Genomic DNA, 20,663 nt, shown 5'->3' on the forward strand with positions numbered 1-20,663 from the left:
CGCTGCATCCGGTCCTTTCTACAACAATGAAAATTGAGTCTCTTGCACAAGGTTTCTGTGCTAACATTTCAACACATTCCAACAGTTGAAATGTAAACAGTACTATCTAAGATTAACAACTAATTACAGTAAGCACAGAAAGATTTAGGATGGGTAACATATATACCTTCTTCCATTAATAAAAGTGATGAGAACTAAAATTTCATGAGAGTATAAGAGCTATAGGCGAGATTCTTAATCACCGCCTTGCCCCAACTTGAGCCTCAAGGCACCCCTAAGTCTTGCCTTTTAAAACTCTGTCAAGACTAAGTATTGGAAATGAAATTGCTATACCCTGATTTCAAGTAACTTATTGATCAATTAACATCACAGAGATATTTCCCTTACCTATGTTTCCCTTTATGGCAACGCATTATCCAATTTCAGCATTTATTGTTTAAGTATCTTATAACTTTCATCCATAACCATGTGCTAATACATAGTGTTGATGACTAGTCCCAGTTATAAACAGTCAGAAATTTCTATCCACATAGCACGTCAATAATAAATTTAATCAGCCCATTTTACATTAATTCTGCGATGAGGACACTAAATATTCTCTGTTCTTTTTTCTTTGCTAGATCTGCCATGGTAACATCCACCACAAATAAGGAGAAAACTGATCAATTTTGACTTCTTTTTTTCTCATATCTTCAATTTTTTTTCTTTTAGATTTCAGGTCTGCTCAGGGAAGGTCTTTTTCAACTATTCAACACCCCCAACTACCACGTCTGCTGCTGAATTGGTAAACGGCCCTTGGCTTATATTATTGTTTATGTGTTTGCTTTTTTCCTTGATCTTATTCAGTTGACTTTTCACATTCTTGTGAAAGGTAGCAGGAAACTCCTTGGCTGCTTTGCATTATATGATGAAGCCCAGCAAGAGCAAAGAGGCCTAACATCTCATCCTGTTTAGTTATCTGGCGTGCACACAAACCTTTACTCGTGTTGTTTAGTTATGGATTCAACGACCACTCAAGGAGCCTCTTTCTCTCATGTTACTCACTCATGGACATATGATGTCTTTCTGAGTTTTCGGGGTGAGGATACACGCAACAATTTTACCGGCCATTTGCACAGAAATTTGATTCAAAGGGGTATCAAAACCTTCATAGATTATGAGCTTAGAAGAGGAGAAGAAGTATCACCAGCACTTCTCAAAGCTATTGAAGAGTCAAGGATTTCTATCATTGTTTTCTCTGAAAACTACGCAACTTCAACGTGGTGCTTGGATGAACTCGTTAAGATTCTCGAGTGTAAAGAATTGAAGCAACAAATGGTTTGGCCAATTTTTTATAAGGTGGATCCATCAGATGTACGAAACCAGAGAGGTAGTTTTGGAAAGGCACTTGCCAAACATGAACGCAAGTTCAAAGATAACAAGGAGAAGGTAAAGATATGGAGGGCAGCACTTACCAAAGCAGCAAATTTGTCTGGGTGGTCGCTCTTGGACGGGTATCTTTCTTACTACAATATAGCTTACTAGCTTTTGTCTATATTTGAGGGTTATCTATCTTCTGATTGAGCTTTTTCATATAAAAACCGATAAGTTTTAAGTGTAGGATCCAAAAGCTGTATATTGATCTCTACAAATATATATATATATACTTTTTTTTTGGGGGGTTATAATAGGATTTGAACCTAGCCCCTATACTACTTTTTGACCCCATTCCAATGCTACTTGAGCTGCTTCTTGTATAGACTATTACATGTGGAAAAATATGTACTCTGATATATACATCGATGTGTTTCATGATTTTCAATAACATGATACTTTTTTATCAATGAGGAAGAGGGATTTGAAAATGAAAGTTAAGACATATGTGGTGTCAATAAAAATAAATAAATAAGGTACTCACATATGTTTCCGCACACATAACAAAGATCAATTCATTAACTGTATATGCTTTTAAATTTGCAGCCATGAATCTAATTTTATAGTTGCCATTGTTGAAGAAATTTCTGTACAAGTATCAACCCAGAACATCTTGAATGTGGCGAAGTACCCCGTGGGAATAGAGTCTCGTCTGCAAGATATTCATAAGCTTTTAGGTGTTGGGGCAAATGATGTTCGCATGGTTGGGGTATGGGGGATCGGTGGAATAGGTAAGACAACAATTGCTAAAGCTGTTTTCAATTCAATTTCCTCTAAGTTTGAAGCCAGCTGTTTTTTAGCAAATGTTAAAGACTATCCAATGCCATATGGAGGCCTCGTCCAACTACAAAAGATTCTTCTTCTTGAGATTCTAGGAGAAAAAGAATTGAATTTGAACAGTGTTGATAGAGGAGTAAATGTGATAAAGGAAAGGTTGAAACATAAAAGAGTTCTCTTAATTCTTGATGATGTGAATCATTTGGACCAGTTGAACAAACTTGCAGGAGGGCTTGATTGGTTTGGTTTCGGCAGCCGAATTATCATAACGACAAGAGATAAACATTTGCTAACTGCTCATCAAGTTAATTTTATATACAAGGTCAAGGAATTAGATAGTTCTGAAGCTCTTAAGCTCTTCATCAGTTGGAATGGCTTCACAAGAAATAGCAATTCGGAGGATGATTATATGAAACTCACAAAAACTGTAGTAGACTACGCCCAAGGCCTTCCGTTAGCTCTTATGGTTTTAGGTTCACATCTTTGTGGTCGAAGTTTAAATCAATGGAAAACTATGTTAGAAAGTCAACCAAGATTTCCTATTGAAGAGATTCATGAAGTTCTGAAAATAAGCTACAATGCACTAGAATATCCGGTGAAAGAAGTTTTCCTTGACATTGCATGTTTCTTTAAAGGTAAAGGTAAGAACTATGTGATAAACATGCTAGAAGGGTGTGATCTCAACCCTATCTATGGTATTGAAGTACTCATAGAAAAGGCTCTCCTATATGTTGATCATGTAAATAGAATTTGCATGCATGACTTGGTCGAAGAAATGGGTAGAGAAATAGTTCGTCACGAATCGCCAAATGAGCCTGGAAAGCGTAGCAGATTGTGGTTTCACAAAGATGTTTACCGTGTTCTAACTGAAAATACAGTAAGTAGAATATACATATACCTATATATATGTAAGTTTTATTTAAATCCCATTGTAGAATTTGGGGATTCATGTTTATAAATTTAATAAGGAACTTGCTTTGCCAATACTCGCTTTTTCATACTAGGGAACAGACACTATTCAAAAAATTATGGTAAACTTGCCGGAACCATATGAGATACGCCTGAGTGCTAAAAGCTTCACAAAGATGAAAAATCTTCAACTTTTCATAAACTGTAACGCACACTTCTCTGGAGAAGTTGGTTATCTATCCAATGATTTGAGATTCCTTGATTGGCCTGAATGTCCATTAAAAGCTTTGCCTTCCAGCTTTAATCCAAAGAAACTTGTTGAGCTCAAACTGCGTGACAGTCGTATCGAACAACTGGGGAATGGATTCAAGGTATTTTAAATGTTACCTATCCGTTGTTATTTTCAGAAGTTTAGTTTGTGCATGTTGTAAATTTCTTTAAAGCTTATCATGTGACGCTTTCTTCTTTTTTATTTTTTTGATGTTACAGGGTCTGGCAACGTTAAAACATATAAGTTTTCAAAGTTGCGAGTTCCTAACAAAAATCCCCGACTTCTCTGGACTCTCAAGCTTAGTGGAGTTGGATCTAAACTTCTGTACAAGTTTAGTTGAGGTGCATTCATCTGTTGGATTCCTTGATAAGCTTGCCATATTGAGACTTGTTGATTGTTTTAATCTCACTAGGTTTCCAAGAGGAGTCAAGTTGAAATCTCTGACACTTATTATTCTTAATGATTGCAAAAAGCTCGAGTATTTCCCCGAAATTTTGGCAAAGATGGAATGCACAACAAGAATGAATCTATCCGGCACTGCCATCAAAGAGTTGCCTTCATCAATTAGATATCTCGTTAATCTTCAAGACTTAGAGTTATATCAATGTGAAAACCTTAGCCATCTACCGAGCAGCATTTATGAGTTGCAACATCTGCAGCGATTTTATTTAATGGATTGTCCAAAACTTGTTACATTTCCAAATAAGATGAAGCCTGAAAATGAGTGTGAAGGCAATTTAGCTCTTCCAGAGCTACGTTTACTCGATATGGGAGGATGTAATTTATCAGAAAGTGCTTTTCTTGGTAATCTTGATTGTCTACCGACCTTAGAAATCCTAGACCTTTCAGGAGGCAATTTTGTTAGTCTTCCCGAATGCATTAGCAAATTTTTCAACTTGTCGCGACTTAACCTATATGATTGCAAGAGGCTTCGAGAAATTCCAGAACTTCCACAAAAGTTAAGGCATGTAGGGTTAGGTGGTTGCATATCGTTGGAGGGTGATTTTCTTCGTACTCCTGGTTGTCTTTCCACATTGGAAAGTATAGACCTTTCAGGAGGCAACTTTGTTAGTCTTCCCGAATCCATTTGCAAATTTGTCAAGTTGAAGCATCTTTCCCTGGCTGGTTGTAAGAGGCTTGAAGAAATTCCAGAACTTCCACCAAAAGTGAAACATGTACGGGCCAGTGGTTGCATATCACTGGAAAGATTTTCAAAACTGTGGAACATTTTGGAACGTAAAGAATCGAAAATGATTAAGAGCCTCAACTTATCAAATTGCCGGAGACTCTGTGACAATCTGGCTTATATGGTAGAGAATAAATACACTTCAGTGAATGATCACGCGGCTCTGTTCTCTCTCTGTCTCTCTTCTCAGCAATCTAAATTTGGAGTTATATTTCCAGGAAGTGAAGTTCCGAGGTGGTTCAGCAGTCGTACGGATTTGTCGGAGCCAAGTGGTAAATGTGAAGTTTGTGTTGAAATCCCTGAAATGTTGGAGAACAATGGATTGGCCCTCTGGGCTACTTTTCATCAGAACACGCAAAATAAATCTTATGATGAGTCCATCTTTTTTGAAGCCGAAATTTGCATCAATGAAGAATGCATTGGTAAAGCTAAAACAACTTTTTATGGTTCATTAGAGATAGAGGCAGCTCATGCGTGGCTCTACTATATTCCAGACCTTTCAAGGATAGAGACGTGGGGACATTGGATGGATGATGAGTCGCTGCCTTGCATGTGTCGAGTCAATTTTACTTGTGAAAGTTCACTGGCCTTTAAAAGTGCCGGGGTCCACCGGATCCTTCGGGACGAAGACAGTATACATTCTGATTAGTTTTTCCCTGTACTGGACAAATAGGTCATTGTTTTTCCTCCTCCGGAAGGAGAATCACAATTTGACACATATGCAAAAATAATTCGTCAAAAAGAAAAATTTATGCACACATGTCAAACTGTGATTGATATGAAAGTATATGAGTTCCTCCTACAGGATAATGAGGCAAAGTATTTTCGGAAACAAATACGTACATACTTCCCAACTAACAGGTGAGGACCTCTAAGTTGTTTCTGAGAAAGCAGCTCATAAAAAGTTTTATGGGTTTGCCTCTCTTTCTTTATCATCCATTCATCCTCATGATTATGTTTCTAGGTTTTAAATAGTTATATTCCAAATTAGTTGCTCGTAACTAACTATGTTTGATGTGTTCTGGTTTTGCAGCATGCACTACTGAAGAAAATGTGGAAGCAGAAGGCATGCTGCAGCTGCTTCAATACTCCATTTTCGATGAGGAAGTTGAACTGTTTCTTTTTTCTCAAGATACGATGGTTTTTGTTTGTGGGTTGTTTCTTTATTGTAGATTGAGCTGAGCCTTGTTAGTATAATTTTTCTATGGGAGAGTTTTTGCTTTTCTATCTTGCTCCATATTCTTTCAGTTACCACAACCATGCACATACTGTATTATGTAATTTTAGGCAATAACATATGGTGTTTTATTACATGAACTTCATGGTGAGCACTTGGGGGAAACTAAAGACGACTTATCAACCCATTTGGGCATTTGGTTTTCTTCAATACTTGTAGTTGTGCAGGCAGACTTTTGCTTTTTCAAACAAATAAAATTTCAGACAGCCTATTGGAAAGATATTATTCTTATTCATTTGCTAATCCGCCGTGTCAACTTCCGCATAAGTTATGAGAAGCAATACCAACAAAAAAATAGAAAATAATCTGAACTCTATTTTCTTCTTATATATCTGTGTTCCGGAGTGCATGTATACAAACAATTTGAACAAATGTAATGGATGCAGGCCTTACAAGCCACATTTACTCACATTTACGCAGAAGAACTTGCATCCATGCTAGCAGATGATAACTCATTAACTAATCTGGGTACCTCTTCGTCCCACTTTTGAATCTCACGAGCATATTTGAGAGCTTCATCTACAGTGTCAGGCTCTAATGCCGTAACCAGTGAAACAAACAACTTTCTATCTGTTAAAGAACGAAAGAGTCTTTTGAACTTCATTGCAACATACTGAAAGGCTCGGTGAGCCAATGTGGTGTTATTACTGTTATTATTGCTGCTGCTGGGATTTTGGCTGGTCACTGGATTGAAGTCATGAAACCATTCACATCGACTGAGAGGGACTTCGTCGATCTTTTCTTCGAACAGATCAAACTTGTTGAGTATCAGGAGGAAGTCTTTGTGGTCAAGGGCCGGATGAGTAACAATATTTTCAAAGAGCTGCTTACTTGCCATCATCTTGTTCATTGAAATGCCATTAGAATCTACAGACAACTCATCGTAGTCTGTCAATGCAACACAAAATAGGACCATATCAACATCTTCAAACATCTCCACCAACTTGCAGTTTCCTCCAAGGCTGCTATGATGCACTCTAATGAGTTGGTATCTGCAAAGAAAAGCATGCCAATGCATGTTAAAAGGCACTTTGATACCCTGTTTGTCAACACATGAAATAAGAATGTTTCAGTTTTTTTTAGATAAACAGAATGCTCGTCATTATTTCAATAATTAAGAGACTGGAAAAAAAGGACCATTTAAAACTTTGAAATTTTGAATTCAATACCATATCTTGGAAATTTCTTGTGCTTTCAAGTAACTTAATGATCAATTGGCCTCGAACAGATATTTTCCTTGCCGCTGTTTCCCTTCATTAGCAAATTATATAATCCAATTTCACTACTTATGATGCAAGTATTTTATAAGTTTCATTTTCAAATAATACTTTTGTTGATGACTAGTCCCAGTTATAAATGATCTACGACTGCACATCCATTTCTATCCATTGGGCAATGCACGTCAAAAATAAATTTAATCAGCAACAACATTAAGCAATAGATTTGGCCAAAATCACGCTCAATGAAGAATAATTAAAGCATGTATTGCTCAAACATCATTTAATTCAGGCATGAATCAGGAACCCTAACCTTAAAGAAGGGTCATGCTGATAGGGAGGATCCAAATTGCTATTTCCTTCTGACATGGGAAATGCAAATTCCATGCTAGTAAGGCTGTTGGATGAAGTGATTCCTTCAGCATACAAGATGTCAATGTTTGAGAGCTCATAATCTGTCCTTGAAATCTCAACAGCCTGCAAAGAAAGGTATATAAATTGATTAACAAGGGTATATTATCCAATATTATCCACATTCCATATTCGTATCTAAATTTATCCACAAGATCAAACGAACATTCTGAGCATCTGGCGCATCAAATAATTGAAAACTCAAATACTTAAAGCTAAGAGAGATTAAACTTAAACAAACAAAAAATACGAGAACAAGCACTTTGAGAATGTGAATTGGCTAAAACTAGAGAGGACAGGGACCACAGAGCGTGATCTCACCCGATTAAGAAAATAAGTGGCTGGTCTGGGTAGCATTTCTATTTCATTCCTCCGGTCATATGTGGCCTGAATAGCAGGATCCTTCCACAACTCCTCAATGAATGGTGCATATTCACGAGTAGCTGCTGGAAATATGGCTTCTAAATTACCGGATACCATAGCTTTGATGAGCCAATCTGCAAAAGATTTCAGTCTTGGGCCAATGGAATATTTTGTTTTATTGTTAAGCCGGCTTGCATTCCCTGTCGTTAAGTAACAAACTTCAGACATGACTCCATAATGAAAAAACTGATAGCAATAATTTATACAAAAGGTAAGCATCATACTTGCTGTTTCATATGTTATTTGTAAGCAAAATGGTAAGGTGATAATCAACTAATAGAAAGATATATCAACTTGATAGGAAATCGAAAGATCAGTAACCCACAAGAAGCACCAAAAGTATTCAAAAGAAGCAAGCTGTGATACAAAGATACCATAATGAAATTCTAACTGAAAGCTTTAACGCAACCCATGTAGTCCTTCAAATAAAGTCCAATTACCCGATTAATATCAGTGAAAACAAATATGTTTTTCCTTTATAATTAATTTATAGGTGATAACGCTTTTTATTAAAGCACTATTAGATAGATAACTGAGAAACCATGGGTGGAAGGTTTAGACACTCAATGGTCAGAAACAAATTGGATGAACAATTCACGAATCAAATAAAGAATCACACAGCTGAGATGAAAAAGTATGAAGCCATAAACCTGGGAAGATCATACAGAAGATAAGAATTGTATAAATTTGTCCCACGGTAGATTATTTACATAGTTTGTGAGGCAGAAAAAATCAATGCTGGCCTTTTTTTCCACGTGCTTGGTAAATTTCTACACACTTGAGAAAAGTTAACTTACTAAGATCTTGCAAAGGGTGCCTCATCTTTCTTTTATGTTTAATACAAATGTATGTTTCCTATCTGAACAAAAAGAAAATCTAAGATCTCATCTATTTTAATTGAAAAAACTAATTTATCTAAAGTTAGAGATGAACAGGACAACTGACTTTAGTGGATGAATTGCTATCCGTACACAATTGTTACATATTGATGTAAAAAAAGACCAGATTATGTAAACATAATGTAGTGAATAAAACAAGGTATCAGTTTTTATTGTACCCGAAGGGCCACGTTCATCTAGAAGCTGTCCTTTTCCTTTGCTCTTCTCAAGCAAACATTCTTCTTCAAACCATTCACGCCCCTCAAGCAGTATACCAAGATAACTGTACAATCTGCTTTGGATCATGAACTTTATATTTTGCAGCTCATCTTCAGAGAAAGGAACATTATACAGAAGCTTGGCCTAAAATAAGCAAGTACTTAGTGTCACAAAAATTCCAGGCAGTATTCAGAATAAATTTATTGGAATGAAGTGTTTCTAAAAGTAACATTCCTAGTAGCACTGTTTTACATTGAACAAATACACAACCACTTACTAAGAAATGTTTAAGTTAGTATCACAATGTCCTTCCAATAGTTTATTGAACACAATATAAAAGTACACAAATATAGAACATTGGATCCTATTACAAATGTGGAATGACTTACTTGATATAGGCTTTCATGATAAGATTGCTCCAGCAAAAGGAAAACGAAGTTATGTTTAGTTATCTATGTCCATATTTGCACTTGATAGTTATAAAAAATTCTAAATAGAATGTGCTGCTGCTGATACGGTGCACTAAGAAAAACACATGTATAGTAATGCATTAAGAAAAATCCACACAAAGGCATGTGTTTGTACGTTTCTGTATGCACCTTCAACTTTTTACAGGTATACACATTTACTGAAAATTAATCAGCAACAAGTTTCTTGAAAACTTCAAGTCATGCCAATGCTGATTTGGCTGTCAAGTTTTGATGTTGATTACTATCATCTAATGTTTTCCACAACAAATAATTTTGTAAGACCCTGAAGCTATGTAATAGAAATGCACCAATTAGGTTACAAATTTTACTGTACTAAGAGATGTGTAATCGTGTAATTCCCTCCACCAATGTCTTACCTGTTTAAATATAGTGCTTGTGCCAGATTTGCGATACCCAACTAGAACAAGTTTGCTAGGCATTTTCTCTTCAACGGAGTTCTGGGTGTTCACTTCATCCACAGAAACATTTGCACAATCAGAAGGAACTGGCAGCGACAAGACGTTACAAACCAGCTTTATACTAGTCTGTAAAGAAGTAACTTGACAGTTAAGGGATGCTTGATGCATAAGATTGATAGGAAAGACACGCAAGTAATTGCATATACACATGCATGCATACCTTGTCCCATATTTTTCCTTTTACTTTATTCATTCCCTCTTCCTGATAGGACCCATCTGCATTCACCCAGTAATGAAGATTTCCTTCACATGGGACTCCTGCCAACTGCATACGTTCAACAGATGGCATCAATATAATGTGTTTTTCCAAAGTTTATAATACCAACGAACTTGAACAAGTCTAGTACAAAAACCTGCAGTATGAAGGCCTCTAATTTAGTAATCTCCCGACCGTTTATCAATATGTTTGTATCCCCTTTACTAGCATCTCGCCTTATGTGTCCTCCAACATTCAGCTGGGGGCTAATAATTTGGCAAGGCTTATGCCCTTCCTGTTCAATTAAAGCAGGACAATTATCTCAGTGCAGTGCAAGTTGCACAACAATATAGAGGTCTAATATTAACAAGCTGAAACAAACAAATATTTCGAGCTGAGTTCAATTTTTACCTTTCCCCAAAACCCAGATACATTATCATACCAATAACATCCTGGTTTTAGCTTTTTGGGTGGGTTTCTGCAACCTTGCAATCGAACAAGCTCTTCTGGTGAAAGAGGTTCGTCGTTCACAAAAATAAGATTTCCTGGAAGTTGATTTGGTTGGCAAGATATCTCGGCTTCCATTATCAGTTCAACTTCCAATTTAGTGAGAAGCCGCTTGAGCATCCTAGAACACTTTCCCAGCTTCTTTCGCCTTGACTCATCAATCCCAAAACCAATGCAAGTAACACATTTCCTTCCTTCTGGCATTGACCCCATTGCTCTCAGCACACAATTAAAACAATACTTTGCACCACAAACAATGCAAACCTCCTTGTCAGTGAATCTGTTTCCTTTCCCACATCGAAAGCACGAGCCTTTAGTCCCATTCCTCTCAACCCTTGGCCTCACCTGCACATTTTCATCCCTATCAGAAAGTTCAAATTCTTCTTCCTGAACTATGTCATTCGAATCAGGATCGCGAAAAGTCACAGTTGATGGCCTTTTAACATGGTGAGGCGTTTCATCCCCGCCAGCTTCCTCTCTACCAGAGAAAACCTCAGAGTAAAGACTCCGTGAGCTTGAACCAGACTCTGACGATCCCCAATTACCAGGGCTCATATAACTTTGAAAGCCTTGAGCTTCTTGACCATCATCAGGTAATTCCAACACATCCTCCAAGCTTCCAGAGAGCCTACAAGAGAAACCCAATTTCCCAGAGCTTCCAAGTTTATCTGATAAAGTAGAGACATCCTTTTCTCCATTCTTATATTCCAGTGCAACAGGGGCCACTGAATTGGAAGAAAAAATGGCCTTTTCTGGCTTTGCTTCACTTTCAAGTTTTGCCTCTTCTCTGGGTTTCTTGTTAGAAGGGTTGGATTTTGCAATCGGTTGAATCACTGGGAGTGATAAATTGTGCAATAGAGAGGCTGAAGAAACTGGAGCAGCAGTGGGGATTTGGTCAAGATCAACAGGAACTGCATTTGGGATATCATAAGCCAAAGGAGGACCACGGTACTCTATTGCAAATGAGTATTCCAATTCTGTGCTAAAGTCTTCATGGTCATCACGATCACCGTGAACAGCACTTGAAGCCATAGCATGACTCAGTTTTCTCATAATAGCAGCCATATCAGAGTTATGGAAAAAATCAGCAGAAAGCAGGCAATTTCAATACCATAACCGTTGATATCAAAAACCCATGAAGATTAAGCATTGACCTTGCAAACCCATGAAGCAAAACGATGATTCAACAAAACCGATGAAGAAAAATTGAAAATTTTCACAAACCCATCGAGGAAAAGCTCTGGAATTTTGAGCTGAAACACCCCAACCTCCTCCGCCTTGCCCCAAACAAACAAACAAAACATAAACAATACGGGGACTCTTTGGTGAAAGTCACGGGTGTGGAGACACGGACTCGGGCGAAGACCAATAAGTTGACTTCCCATGTTCTCCACGCGATGATGAGAGGAAGCTGCTGACGAATTTCTCACAACAAGAGAAGCAAATCACCACACTCAAAACCCATGCGACTGAGTCTTAGGTTGAAGGGGTTATGATTCTCTGTAGCTATCTATAGGAAGTAAATCTGCTACCTCTCTTGTTTCATTCCCGAACGACGTCGTTCGCGTCGTCCCTGTGAGTAAAACATGATTCCGTACAGTCACATGTCGACTTTTGGTAGTCTCTTTGACTCTTGAAGCAATGAGCTCCGGCCGGCTGCAATTTTCTGGGTCAACTAATCATCACGTCGGATTTTCTCAACGAGTTTAATATAACATTTTTTTGTCTCTGCATTTTCGTTTGATCAATTCGTCTAACTCTATAAAATATAACTGAATATTACTCGTGGTTGATTTAGTCATATGAAGAATTATTATGTAAAAATCAGTCCCATGGAGAAGGTAAATTCTATTTTTAAAACAAAGAGTTTTCTTTGGACGCATTAATTTTCCAATTTTACCCTTCAATTATTTAACTGTTTCATATAAGCCGCATGAACCCCTCCCCAATCGCTTGTACTATAATATATATATATATATGTGTATACATACAAGTGGTGTTTGAAATTAGGGAATCAAAACAAAACTAACTTCGTGTGTAGGAAAGAATAGAAAGGAACAAGTTGGATAACTTTCAACTAGTGGGAAGGTAAGTAGGGGGGATTCTAAATGCAATATGCATCTAAAAGTTTGGTCTTCCAAAAAGACAAAAACAAAAGGACAACCAACGGTCAAAACATATTTAAAAGTTCCTAATTTTGCATGGTTAAAAATCAAAGAACTTATTAGAACCGTTTCTTTGTTTAGAGAAAACAACGTCTCCGATGTTCCAACCATTGGGGGTCTCTTTCAGACGAAGTTGGACTGTTATTGGTAATTTTGTGTATTTAGGGTGTAACACCCCGACTCCAAGTAAATTTCCAATTTAAAGTATTTAATCTAATTAAATGCGAACATACGGAATTACCCTTGGGGCGGGGTAGTTCGATCATTTTCTTAATCCAGAGAGGGAGTTTGGGGCAGTGTTTGATATTTATTTTGAATTGATCGCTTTGAGGTGAGTCCGTGGACATGTGGTAGACTCGATTCGGAATGGTAATGAGGTTTCGGCGATCAAGTTTCCTTCGGTGGCAAAACCGTAATTAATTTGAGAAGGGATGGGGTTAAAAATCAGATTATTTTTTTTGTTTTTTTATCTCTCTCTCTCTCTCTCTCTCTCTCTCTCTCGCGTGCTCGCGTCACCGAGATGGAAATCACCGCCCCGCCGCCACATCCGCCACCTCTCGAGACGGTCCTGCTCGACTCGTAGTGAAGTCCCTGACCGACCAATTTCCCACGGAAAACTCAAAAATCGACGGCGGATCGCTCAATCGGGATTTCTCGATCGTTGTGCCGCCACTCCAACCGCCCATTTCCGGTGATTGAGGTGAGGTTTCTTCCTCTTTTTATCTGTTCTAGCCGCCTATTGCTTAGGATGGAAACGATTTTGAGGTTTTGGAAGTTATTTTCGAATTAGGTTCTTGGCCGGTTTTCAATTCGAAATTCCGGCCAGTTCCTGGTGGTTTTGGGCTTGGCCGTAGTTGAATGAAGTGCTTCCCTAGTTGAGTAGGATCTGTAGCCGGGAGGGTGACTTGTGATTTGGAAATTTTCCGTCGTCGGAATTTCTCTGCACACCCGCTTGCTGCCAGCGAGTGTGGCGGCGCGTGGGCAAGTGTGGTGGAGCTGCAAACTGTTCCAATGTGATCTTTACGTTGTTGCGAGTGCGTAGGATTTTGCGGATCTCGATTCCGAGGTCGTTTGACAATCGAACGGGTTATCGCATATTGTGCGTTATTCGGGTTCAATATGTTCCGACCGTTGGATCGTTTTCAAATTGAAATATGTTCCTTTAGATACCCTTAGGATCGTGTAGGATTCGACGGATCATAAAACGGAGTCCCGGATACTCCGAAAATGCCAACCCTAGGGTGAGGGTTTCAGAATCGTCCAATCGTGCGATCGTGAGCGATCTAACCGTCCGTTTCGACCAAACTTACAGGACGTGTATCCTAGATCTCGTAAAACCTATAGGAACTCCCGGGAAGCTAGGGTTTTATTTTAAAGTTCTGTTTTGAAGCGCTTGATATTCATCGCATTTTCGTATTCAATCGTACTCACCCAACATACGCAGAGGCGGGACCCTCTAAGGGTCAAGCTGTGTGGGACTACTTGTGAGTGAACTTTTCTTTTGAACCTTAGTATGATTTTATTCATGAAAATATAGCATATTGTTTTATTATGTCTATTAATTATTTATATACGCTCGAATGGAAATTCGAGGTTTTCATAAAACTTATTATGATATTTGAATTTTGAGAAGCTATATTTACATGCGTCTATGCATGGGGTACGTGGTGGTTAATATGAGCTATGGAAAGGTAATGTTTGATCTGTTAATTGGAGTGCGTTAAGCACTAATTCATGTACCTCCCCTGATCTAAATTTGGTTACGGATATTGAATACTTTTGAAATTATTAGAACTCAGAACATCCTTGAGGGGATGTTGCTATGGACCCTGGATTTGAGGTAGTCTACGCGCGTAGGACTGGTATTTCAGTGTACAAGTTTTGACTGTGTCGGCTGTATGCGTCTGGCTGAGAGTTAGTCCCCCAGTTGGACGGCTCATTTCCTAGACACATGGTGAATTGAGGAATGGCTCTGCCATGTGGACTAGTCAAACAGTCCCCCGGTTGAATTGTTTCCCCGGTACAATTAAATGTTGGTTATATTTATATACTATTGTTATTATTATTATTATTATTATGTTATATCATATTATTATTATGTATGTATTTGTATATATGAATATATATATATATATGAATGAATGTTCTTTCGTTTTATTTCTCGGTAAGGATACTTCCTCGAGTACGCTTCACGAGAGTCTGCTCTCGGGACTCTTAAGTTGAGTAGTGGATTTCGTGAAGCATTATTCACGGATTACGGATTTGAGATCCGGTATATATGTGTTAGTATATCTTTATATACTGTTTATGATGGTTTTGTTATGTTTATGGTTTCATTGCATGTTTTAATAAAGGTGGGGGTTATACTACTTTGATTTCACTTGAACTGAATTTGATTTATGTCCACTCACAACTTTCTTTTTGCGCACCAAGAGCGATCGAGCGTTGCAGCCGGACAGTGCATCTTGGAACTCGAGTCTTCGTAGAGACTCTTGGTACTTTTTCCTTTCGCTAAACTACTTGGTTGTATTTTGAATTCGTAGATATGCTCAGACGCTGAGGGTTTAAATTTTGTGAGGCCCAGAGGCCTTGTTTGTAAATTATTTTATTGCTTGTAAAGCATGATGCCAGTTGGTTGTATTTAATCTGTAGAATTTTGAATATGTTGAAGTTTGAAATGTTCAATTTACATGGGAGACTCGCCAAATTTTTGGTAGAAAGTCTCGATCTTTAGTAAGTGGGCCCAAAGATCGGGTTGATGTCGAATTAGGCGGGTCCGTCCCAGATTCCGAGGAATTTCAGGGCGGGTCTTGTCATAGGGGCCGTTTGTTATACAAGCTTGGCTTGGTTTGATTTTGACTAAATTTAGTATCATATTTGTTTCATCTAATCCTAGTCTTAGATGAAATTGCTAATACCGGACCCACCAAAAACACCTAAGGACTGCTAAACTCATGTCAAAATGAAAGATTAACTAGTCTCATACTTACCAATGTATAAGATAATGTAATATATATTTTTTCGCTGCATTTTCGTTTGATCAATTCGTCCAACTCTATAAAATATAAATGAATATTATTCAATATAACTAGTGGTTGATTTAGTCATATGAAGAATTATTATGTAAACTATTTTTAAAACAAAGAGTTTTCTTTGGACGCATAAATTTTCCAATTTTACCCTGTAATTATTTAACTGTTTTGTACAAGTAGTGTAAACTTCCTTCCCAATCACTTGTACTATAAAAATAAAAAATACAAGCGGTGTTTGAAAAGAGGGAATCGAAACAAAAACAAAAAAAACAAAAAAAAAACCAACGGTCAAAAAAATTTAGGGACATTTTGGAAAAAGCAAAAGGAGAGAGAAAAATTTTAAAAGAAGCAAAAATGGACAAAAATGCCCTTATTTATTTTTAGATTTCCTAAGGAATCCAATACATTTGCATGTCTTTGATTTGAAAGTTGAGTGGTTTTTTTGTCTTTTTTGAAAAAGTTTTGGCTTTTTCCAAAAGTGAAAATTTTTTTATGTCTAAAACCTAAAAAACCTAAAAATTTAAAACTTTCTAATTTTGCGTTAGAACCGTTCTTTGTTTAGAGAAAACAACGTCCCCGATATTCCAACCATTGGGGGTCTGTTGTAGACAAAGTTGGACTGTTATTGGTAATTTTGTGTATTTAGGGTTTAGGTGTGTATTGATCAAATTTTTGGGTGCCTGTGGAATAGCCTAAATCTCCAACCCATCACCTTTTTTTCTTTTTTTTGGTTGAAGTCCAACCCATCACCTTGTAAGCCCAACACCAGTTTTTCTCTTCTAATCCATGGTTGTTCTACAGCCTTGAAGCCCATTCATTCAGCCCCCTCCTAAGGCATGGTTTTTTTTTCGTTTTTTTCTTTTTTTTCTTTTTTTAAAGGCCCTCCTATGAACTATGAGCTATGCAATTAGAAGTGAACATCTCTTATTCTCATTAATGAGAAACTAAATTGTAGCCAGATTGCAAACCGTTGTAGGTACATGCTAATCCTTTTCCTCATATATGTTTTTCTAATCCTTCGTTTTGATATTAGGTCTTTAGGGATCCCTATAGGATTCCGTTTGTAACTTTTTGTTTTGTCTTTAAAAAAAAAAAAAAACAAGGTAGGTACATTTTATATCCTTCGAAGATAATTTGTTTGATAGAATCCTTGTCTCACAACCAACAAATTAGTTTGAGAGAAATAACATTTTTAGTCATTCGAGCTCGAGTTCGAATTCTGATTCAAATTCAAATTCGAGTTCGAGTTCATACAGATTTTGCGTTCACTGGGGTAGGGTTCGCAATACTTATGTATATAACCATTTTTCCTGTGTTGAGGGGTTTTCCAACTTTTGAGAATGATATTTTAGACTTTATAGCAACAACCGGGTGGGGACTTTTCAAGTTCTGGGTTAACTTTCGGTCGCATATGCATGTTCAAGACTTTCAAGTCAAGAGATTCTAATTACAAATATAAATGTAGAAATGGGCTTTGCTTTCTCTTCAAGAAACTTCAGGACTAGTGTGAAATGGTGCTCGATATACTATTCACCAGTTTCAAATATTGGACCATACAATACAAAGAAAATTGTCCATATATTTCAAACTTTCCCTTTTCTACATTGCTTGTATATCTATATATTCTCACTCTTAGTACAGCTTGCTTGCATTGCTTGTGTTTCATTTATTCTAGGTACCAAGAAAAGAAAAATAACGAACTTACAATAAGCGAGCAAATGACTCACTACTAAAATGTTATGGGTTCGAGTCTTAGCATTCGTGTAGTGTGTGTGAGTTTAATGTATTATCGCCCTTCTCAATAAGAAATATTCTGGAAAAAAATAAAATAATAAAATAAGAGAACAAATAATCATGGGCTCAATTTTCTTTCATTTAATTGTCCATAACTTTGATAAAACCTCACACAACAAGAAACCAAAATATTTACATCTCAATAACACATACCCAAAACAAGCAAATGGCTAATTGGGTTTGTAATATGCTAAGAAATAAAAATGAAAAAACCAAAGAAAGAACACATAGGCTATGTGACATATATGACCATAATTAAGAAGGAAAACAAATGTTCTTCTGGCAAAATATGGTCGGTCCATTTGCATTTGCTTCATAATATTGAATTAGGTCATGCAGGACTCTATACATATAGGCTTTTGGGGATCTTGTCTTGTACTTCTTTTTCGGCATTCATCTCATATTGTCATATTCATAGTAATCTGCAAGTTATTTACTAGCCCTTCATGCCAAGGCTTCTCTTGAAAGCAAAACCAGGTGGTCCTCCACGGACCACTCATCACCTGGTCTGGCTTGGGCGGTGCCCCTCTCCTTCGTCTGAACATTTTTGGCACCTTACTGTAGGGGCCACCAGAGAACAGACGGCGAGTGTACTGCACGATCTCATTCAAGGAGCGTCGGCTTTAAGTATACTCTCTACGACCTTTATGCTTTCAAGGCTTTCCCAATTTTTTAATAGTGACTAGGGTGGTCTTGTTGTTATTGCTGGTGCCCGAATAAGCATCCTTCTCCAACGCCATAACCTGACTCAAGTTCGGCGCGTCCTCCGACACGCGCCAAACCTTCACCGACCTATCCAAGCTCCCGCTGTACACCACCCACCGCTGATCCACCTTATCCTCCGTCCCGTAATCTTCCACCACTGTCAAGCACTTGACGGGTCCAGTGTGACCCGTCAAGACAGACAGACACGAGTGTGCCCCGCCTTCCTCCCTTCTCCACACGCAGATGTTCTTGTCCGCCGATCCGCTGAACACCAAGTTCCCAGCCGTGGACAAGCACAGCACGGCCAGTTTATGGCCGCGCAGAACCCCACCGTGGGACAAGTGCTTCTCCCAATCCCAATAATTCACCAACCCATCCGACGACCCACAGTAGACGACCGCCGCTTCCTGGTTCATGGCCAATGCCGTCACAGCGTTCTCCTGCTTCAGCAACGTCTGAACCAACACGTGCGTCGTTCCTTTCCCTTGCAACTCCCTCCTCCAAACCTTCACCGTCCCGTCCGCGGACCCGGTGAACACCAACGACTCGAAACCCACAACGACGCTATTGACAGCGTCTTCGTGAGCCGCCACCGATTCCAAGCACTTGGAATCGGCAATTCTCCAGACCTTGAAAGTCTTGTCCCACGAACCAGTATAAAGAAGGCCTTGATCTTCGTTCATGCTCATGCACGACACCGCGTCGAAGTGTCTGATCCGGACGACATTTCTATGCCGCCGGACCTCCACGTAGTTCTTCGGGTTCATTGAGCTCCGAATAAAATCTTTCAAAGTCGGCAAGCTTCCAACCCGTCTGTGATTACTCGGGTTTTTAGTGGACACTTTCCAGACTCGGATCTTGCCATCCTGATGTCCCGTAAATATCTTCTCACCCGATATCACAATCGCTTTGATCAACCCGCTCTTGGATTTGAAACCCGTGAATTCCTTCAAGTTCTTCCAGACCCGGATGTTCTTGCTATCCGACCCGGTGTAGAGCAAGTCTCCATTGACAGCCAGGGAGTATATGTGGCCTTCTTCCCGAACTAAGGACCCGATGAGTCCGTTCACAGGGAAATTCTCCTCGAGTGGATTCAAGGGCGACGGGGTTATCCACGGGGACTTGTTGTATGGCGACGCGGACGCCTGGTTCCACGGGGACATGGCGTAGGGAGATGCCTCTGCGCTGCTACCATGTGTACTGGCGTCGTACATAGGGCTGGTCGCCGAGGCACTGCTACGACGTGTAGGGTAATCGTTGTTGTTGTTGTTGATGTCGCTGTTGGGATCTTGGTGGTTCCCGGCGTTTGCCGGAGACGGCAGGGAGGGGTCGGAGGAATGCAAGAAGGCTTCGAATCTCGGTCTGTGGTGGAGAGCATTTCGTTCTGCTACCATTGTACCTCCTCTTTCGTTTCTCATTTACAATTGATGAGAGGAGAAGGGCAAGCTAAATGTGAAAAGAAAAAAAAAAAAGGATAATGAGAAAATTGAGAGGATTTTGACGGAAAGTGAGAGAAAATTTAGGAAATTTTTGTTTCAGAGATTTGGAAAGTTTGAGAGGACTGAGGGAGTATATATAAATAGGAGGGGATGAAAGAGTGGTGGGTGTGGGTTGGTGCCACGTGTTGGGATGAGACGTGGTTGTTTTGAACCGGGAAACCGGGTGTGCCGGTAATTATAACGAAAAAACTGATTTTTGTTGTGAATGAATTTGTTTTCCTTCCAGAGATTAATTTGATGCCCACACGTATTTTTGGAGAAAAAGACGAAACGGGTTTTTTTGGAGGATACGTGTGGATTATTGTTACATGCGGATATATGATGAAAGCGTATTTTCAGACTCGGTTCTTTTGACTTCTCAGCTGCGTTGAAGATTTGACCTTTCAGTTGGTCAAGAATTTACGTTTCGTTTTCTTTGCGTTGACACGACATCGTTTTTGCTGTGTTCATGAATGTTGGCTCTCTCCTCAGTTCTCTTCACATGCACACATGCAAATCGGTTTTCATGGATTAAATTCGCCTAACAGTAATGGCGGTTTGAAGATGAAAGGGTAAAATTTCGCAATTTGGACGGCAGTTGGAATTGCAGTTTAGGTGCATATCGTTTTTAATATTGCACTGCGATTACCAAACTCGTTTAATTTAGACCTTACTATTTTTAACGAGTATTACTATCTTTTCCATCGATTTATGAAATTTAATAAAAAATTCAAGACTAACATGTGAATGAATTCGAGTGGAAAATAAATAAATGAAAAGTGAGACTGTATAATTTCTCTAATTCTAGAAGAAGTAACACGAAAGGTTTTGTTTTCAATTTTAAGTACTATATTATAATATTTATATGCACATAGTGGCAAACAAGAAATATAGTG

The 20,663-nt window shown here is 38.5% G+C and overlaps 3 protein-coding genes across 4 annotated transcripts; 1 reads left to right on the forward strand and 2 right to left on the reverse strand.

Annotated features, from left to right (window-relative positions):
* Positions 1-870: 870 nt before the first annotated feature.
* On the forward strand, positions 871-5,937 carry LOC103335521 (TMV resistance protein N-like). The gene is made up of 5 exons (XM_089053892.1): positions 871-1,493; positions 1,960-3,067; positions 3,195-3,470; positions 3,589-5,417; positions 5,590-5,937. The coding sequence occupies exons 1-4, from the start codon at positions 997-999 to the stop codon at positions 5,203-5,205; spliced, it is 3,498 nt and encodes a 1,165-aa protein (XP_088910018.1). The 5' UTR covers positions 871-996; the 3' UTR covers positions 5,206-5,417; positions 5,590-5,937.
* Positions 5,938-6,088: 151 nt separating this feature from the next.
* On the reverse strand, positions 6,089-12,086 carry LOC103335487 (extra-large guanine nucleotide-binding protein 1-like). Of its 2 annotated transcripts, none has more exons than XM_008238498.2 (8): positions 10,498-12,063; positions 10,244-10,381; positions 10,051-10,155; positions 9,789-9,956; positions 8,902-9,085; positions 7,743-7,984; positions 7,324-7,487; positions 6,089-6,785 (listed from the first exon to the last, which is right to left on the reverse strand). In XM_008238498.2, exons 1-8 carry the CDS (start codon positions 11,656-11,658, stop codon positions 6,206-6,208), a joined length of 2,742 nt encoding a protein of 913 aa, XP_008236720.1. In that variant the 5' UTR covers positions 11,659-12,063; the 3' UTR covers positions 6,089-6,205. The 2 variants fall into 2 exon arrangements, with proteins under 2 accessions (XP_008236720.1, XP_088910020.1); XM_089053894.1 differs by having other exon boundaries at positions 6,537-6,832; positions 10,498-12,086.
* A 5,553-nt stretch (positions 12,087-17,639) lies between these two features.
* LOC103335488 (protein JINGUBANG) lies at positions 17,640-19,833 on the reverse strand. The gene has a single exon (XM_008238500.3). It carries the CDS (start codon positions 19,705-19,707, stop codon positions 18,238-18,240), a length of 1,470 nt encoding a protein of 489 aa, XP_008236722.2. The 5' UTR covers positions 19,708-19,833; the 3' UTR covers positions 17,640-18,237.
* Positions 19,834-20,663: the final 830 nt, after the last annotated feature.

Source organism: Prunus mume, linkage group LG6 (genome assembly GCF_029339155.1).
Source record: "Prunus mume cultivar Tortuosa linkage group LG6, ASM2933915v1, whole genome shotgun sequence".
Lineage (NCBI taxonomy): Eukaryota > Viridiplantae > Streptophyta > Magnoliopsida > Rosales > Rosaceae > Prunus > Prunus mume.

Coding starts and splice junctions, on each gene's coding strand:
- LOC103335521 (XM_089053892.1), top strand. CDS start 997: ATGGATTCAACGACCACTCAAGGAGCCTCTTTCTCTCATGTTACTCAC. Junction 1,494..1,959: donor GGGTGGTCGCTCTTGGACGG/GTATCTTTCTTA, acceptor TTAAATTTGCAG/CCATGAATCTAATTTTATAG. Junction 3,068..3,194: donor GTGTTCTAACTGAAAATACA/GTAAGTAGAATA, acceptor TTTTCATACTAG/GGAACAGACACTATTCAAAA.
- LOC103335487 (XM_008238498.2), bottom strand. CDS start 11,658: ATGGCTGCTATTATGAGAAAACTGAGTCATGCTATGGCTTCAAGTGCT. Junction 7,985..8,901: donor AGATGAACGTGGCCCTTCGG/GTACAATAAAAA, acceptor ACTTAACGACAG/GGAATGCAAGCCGGCTTAAC. Junction 6,786..7,323: donor CAGCATGACCCTTCTTTAAG/GTTAGGGTTCCT, acceptor TTTTCTTTGCAG/ATACCAACTCATTAGAGTGC.
- LOC103335488 (XM_008238500.3), bottom strand. CDS start 19,707: ATGAGAAACGAAAGAGGAGGTACAATGGTAGCAGAACGAAATGCTCTC.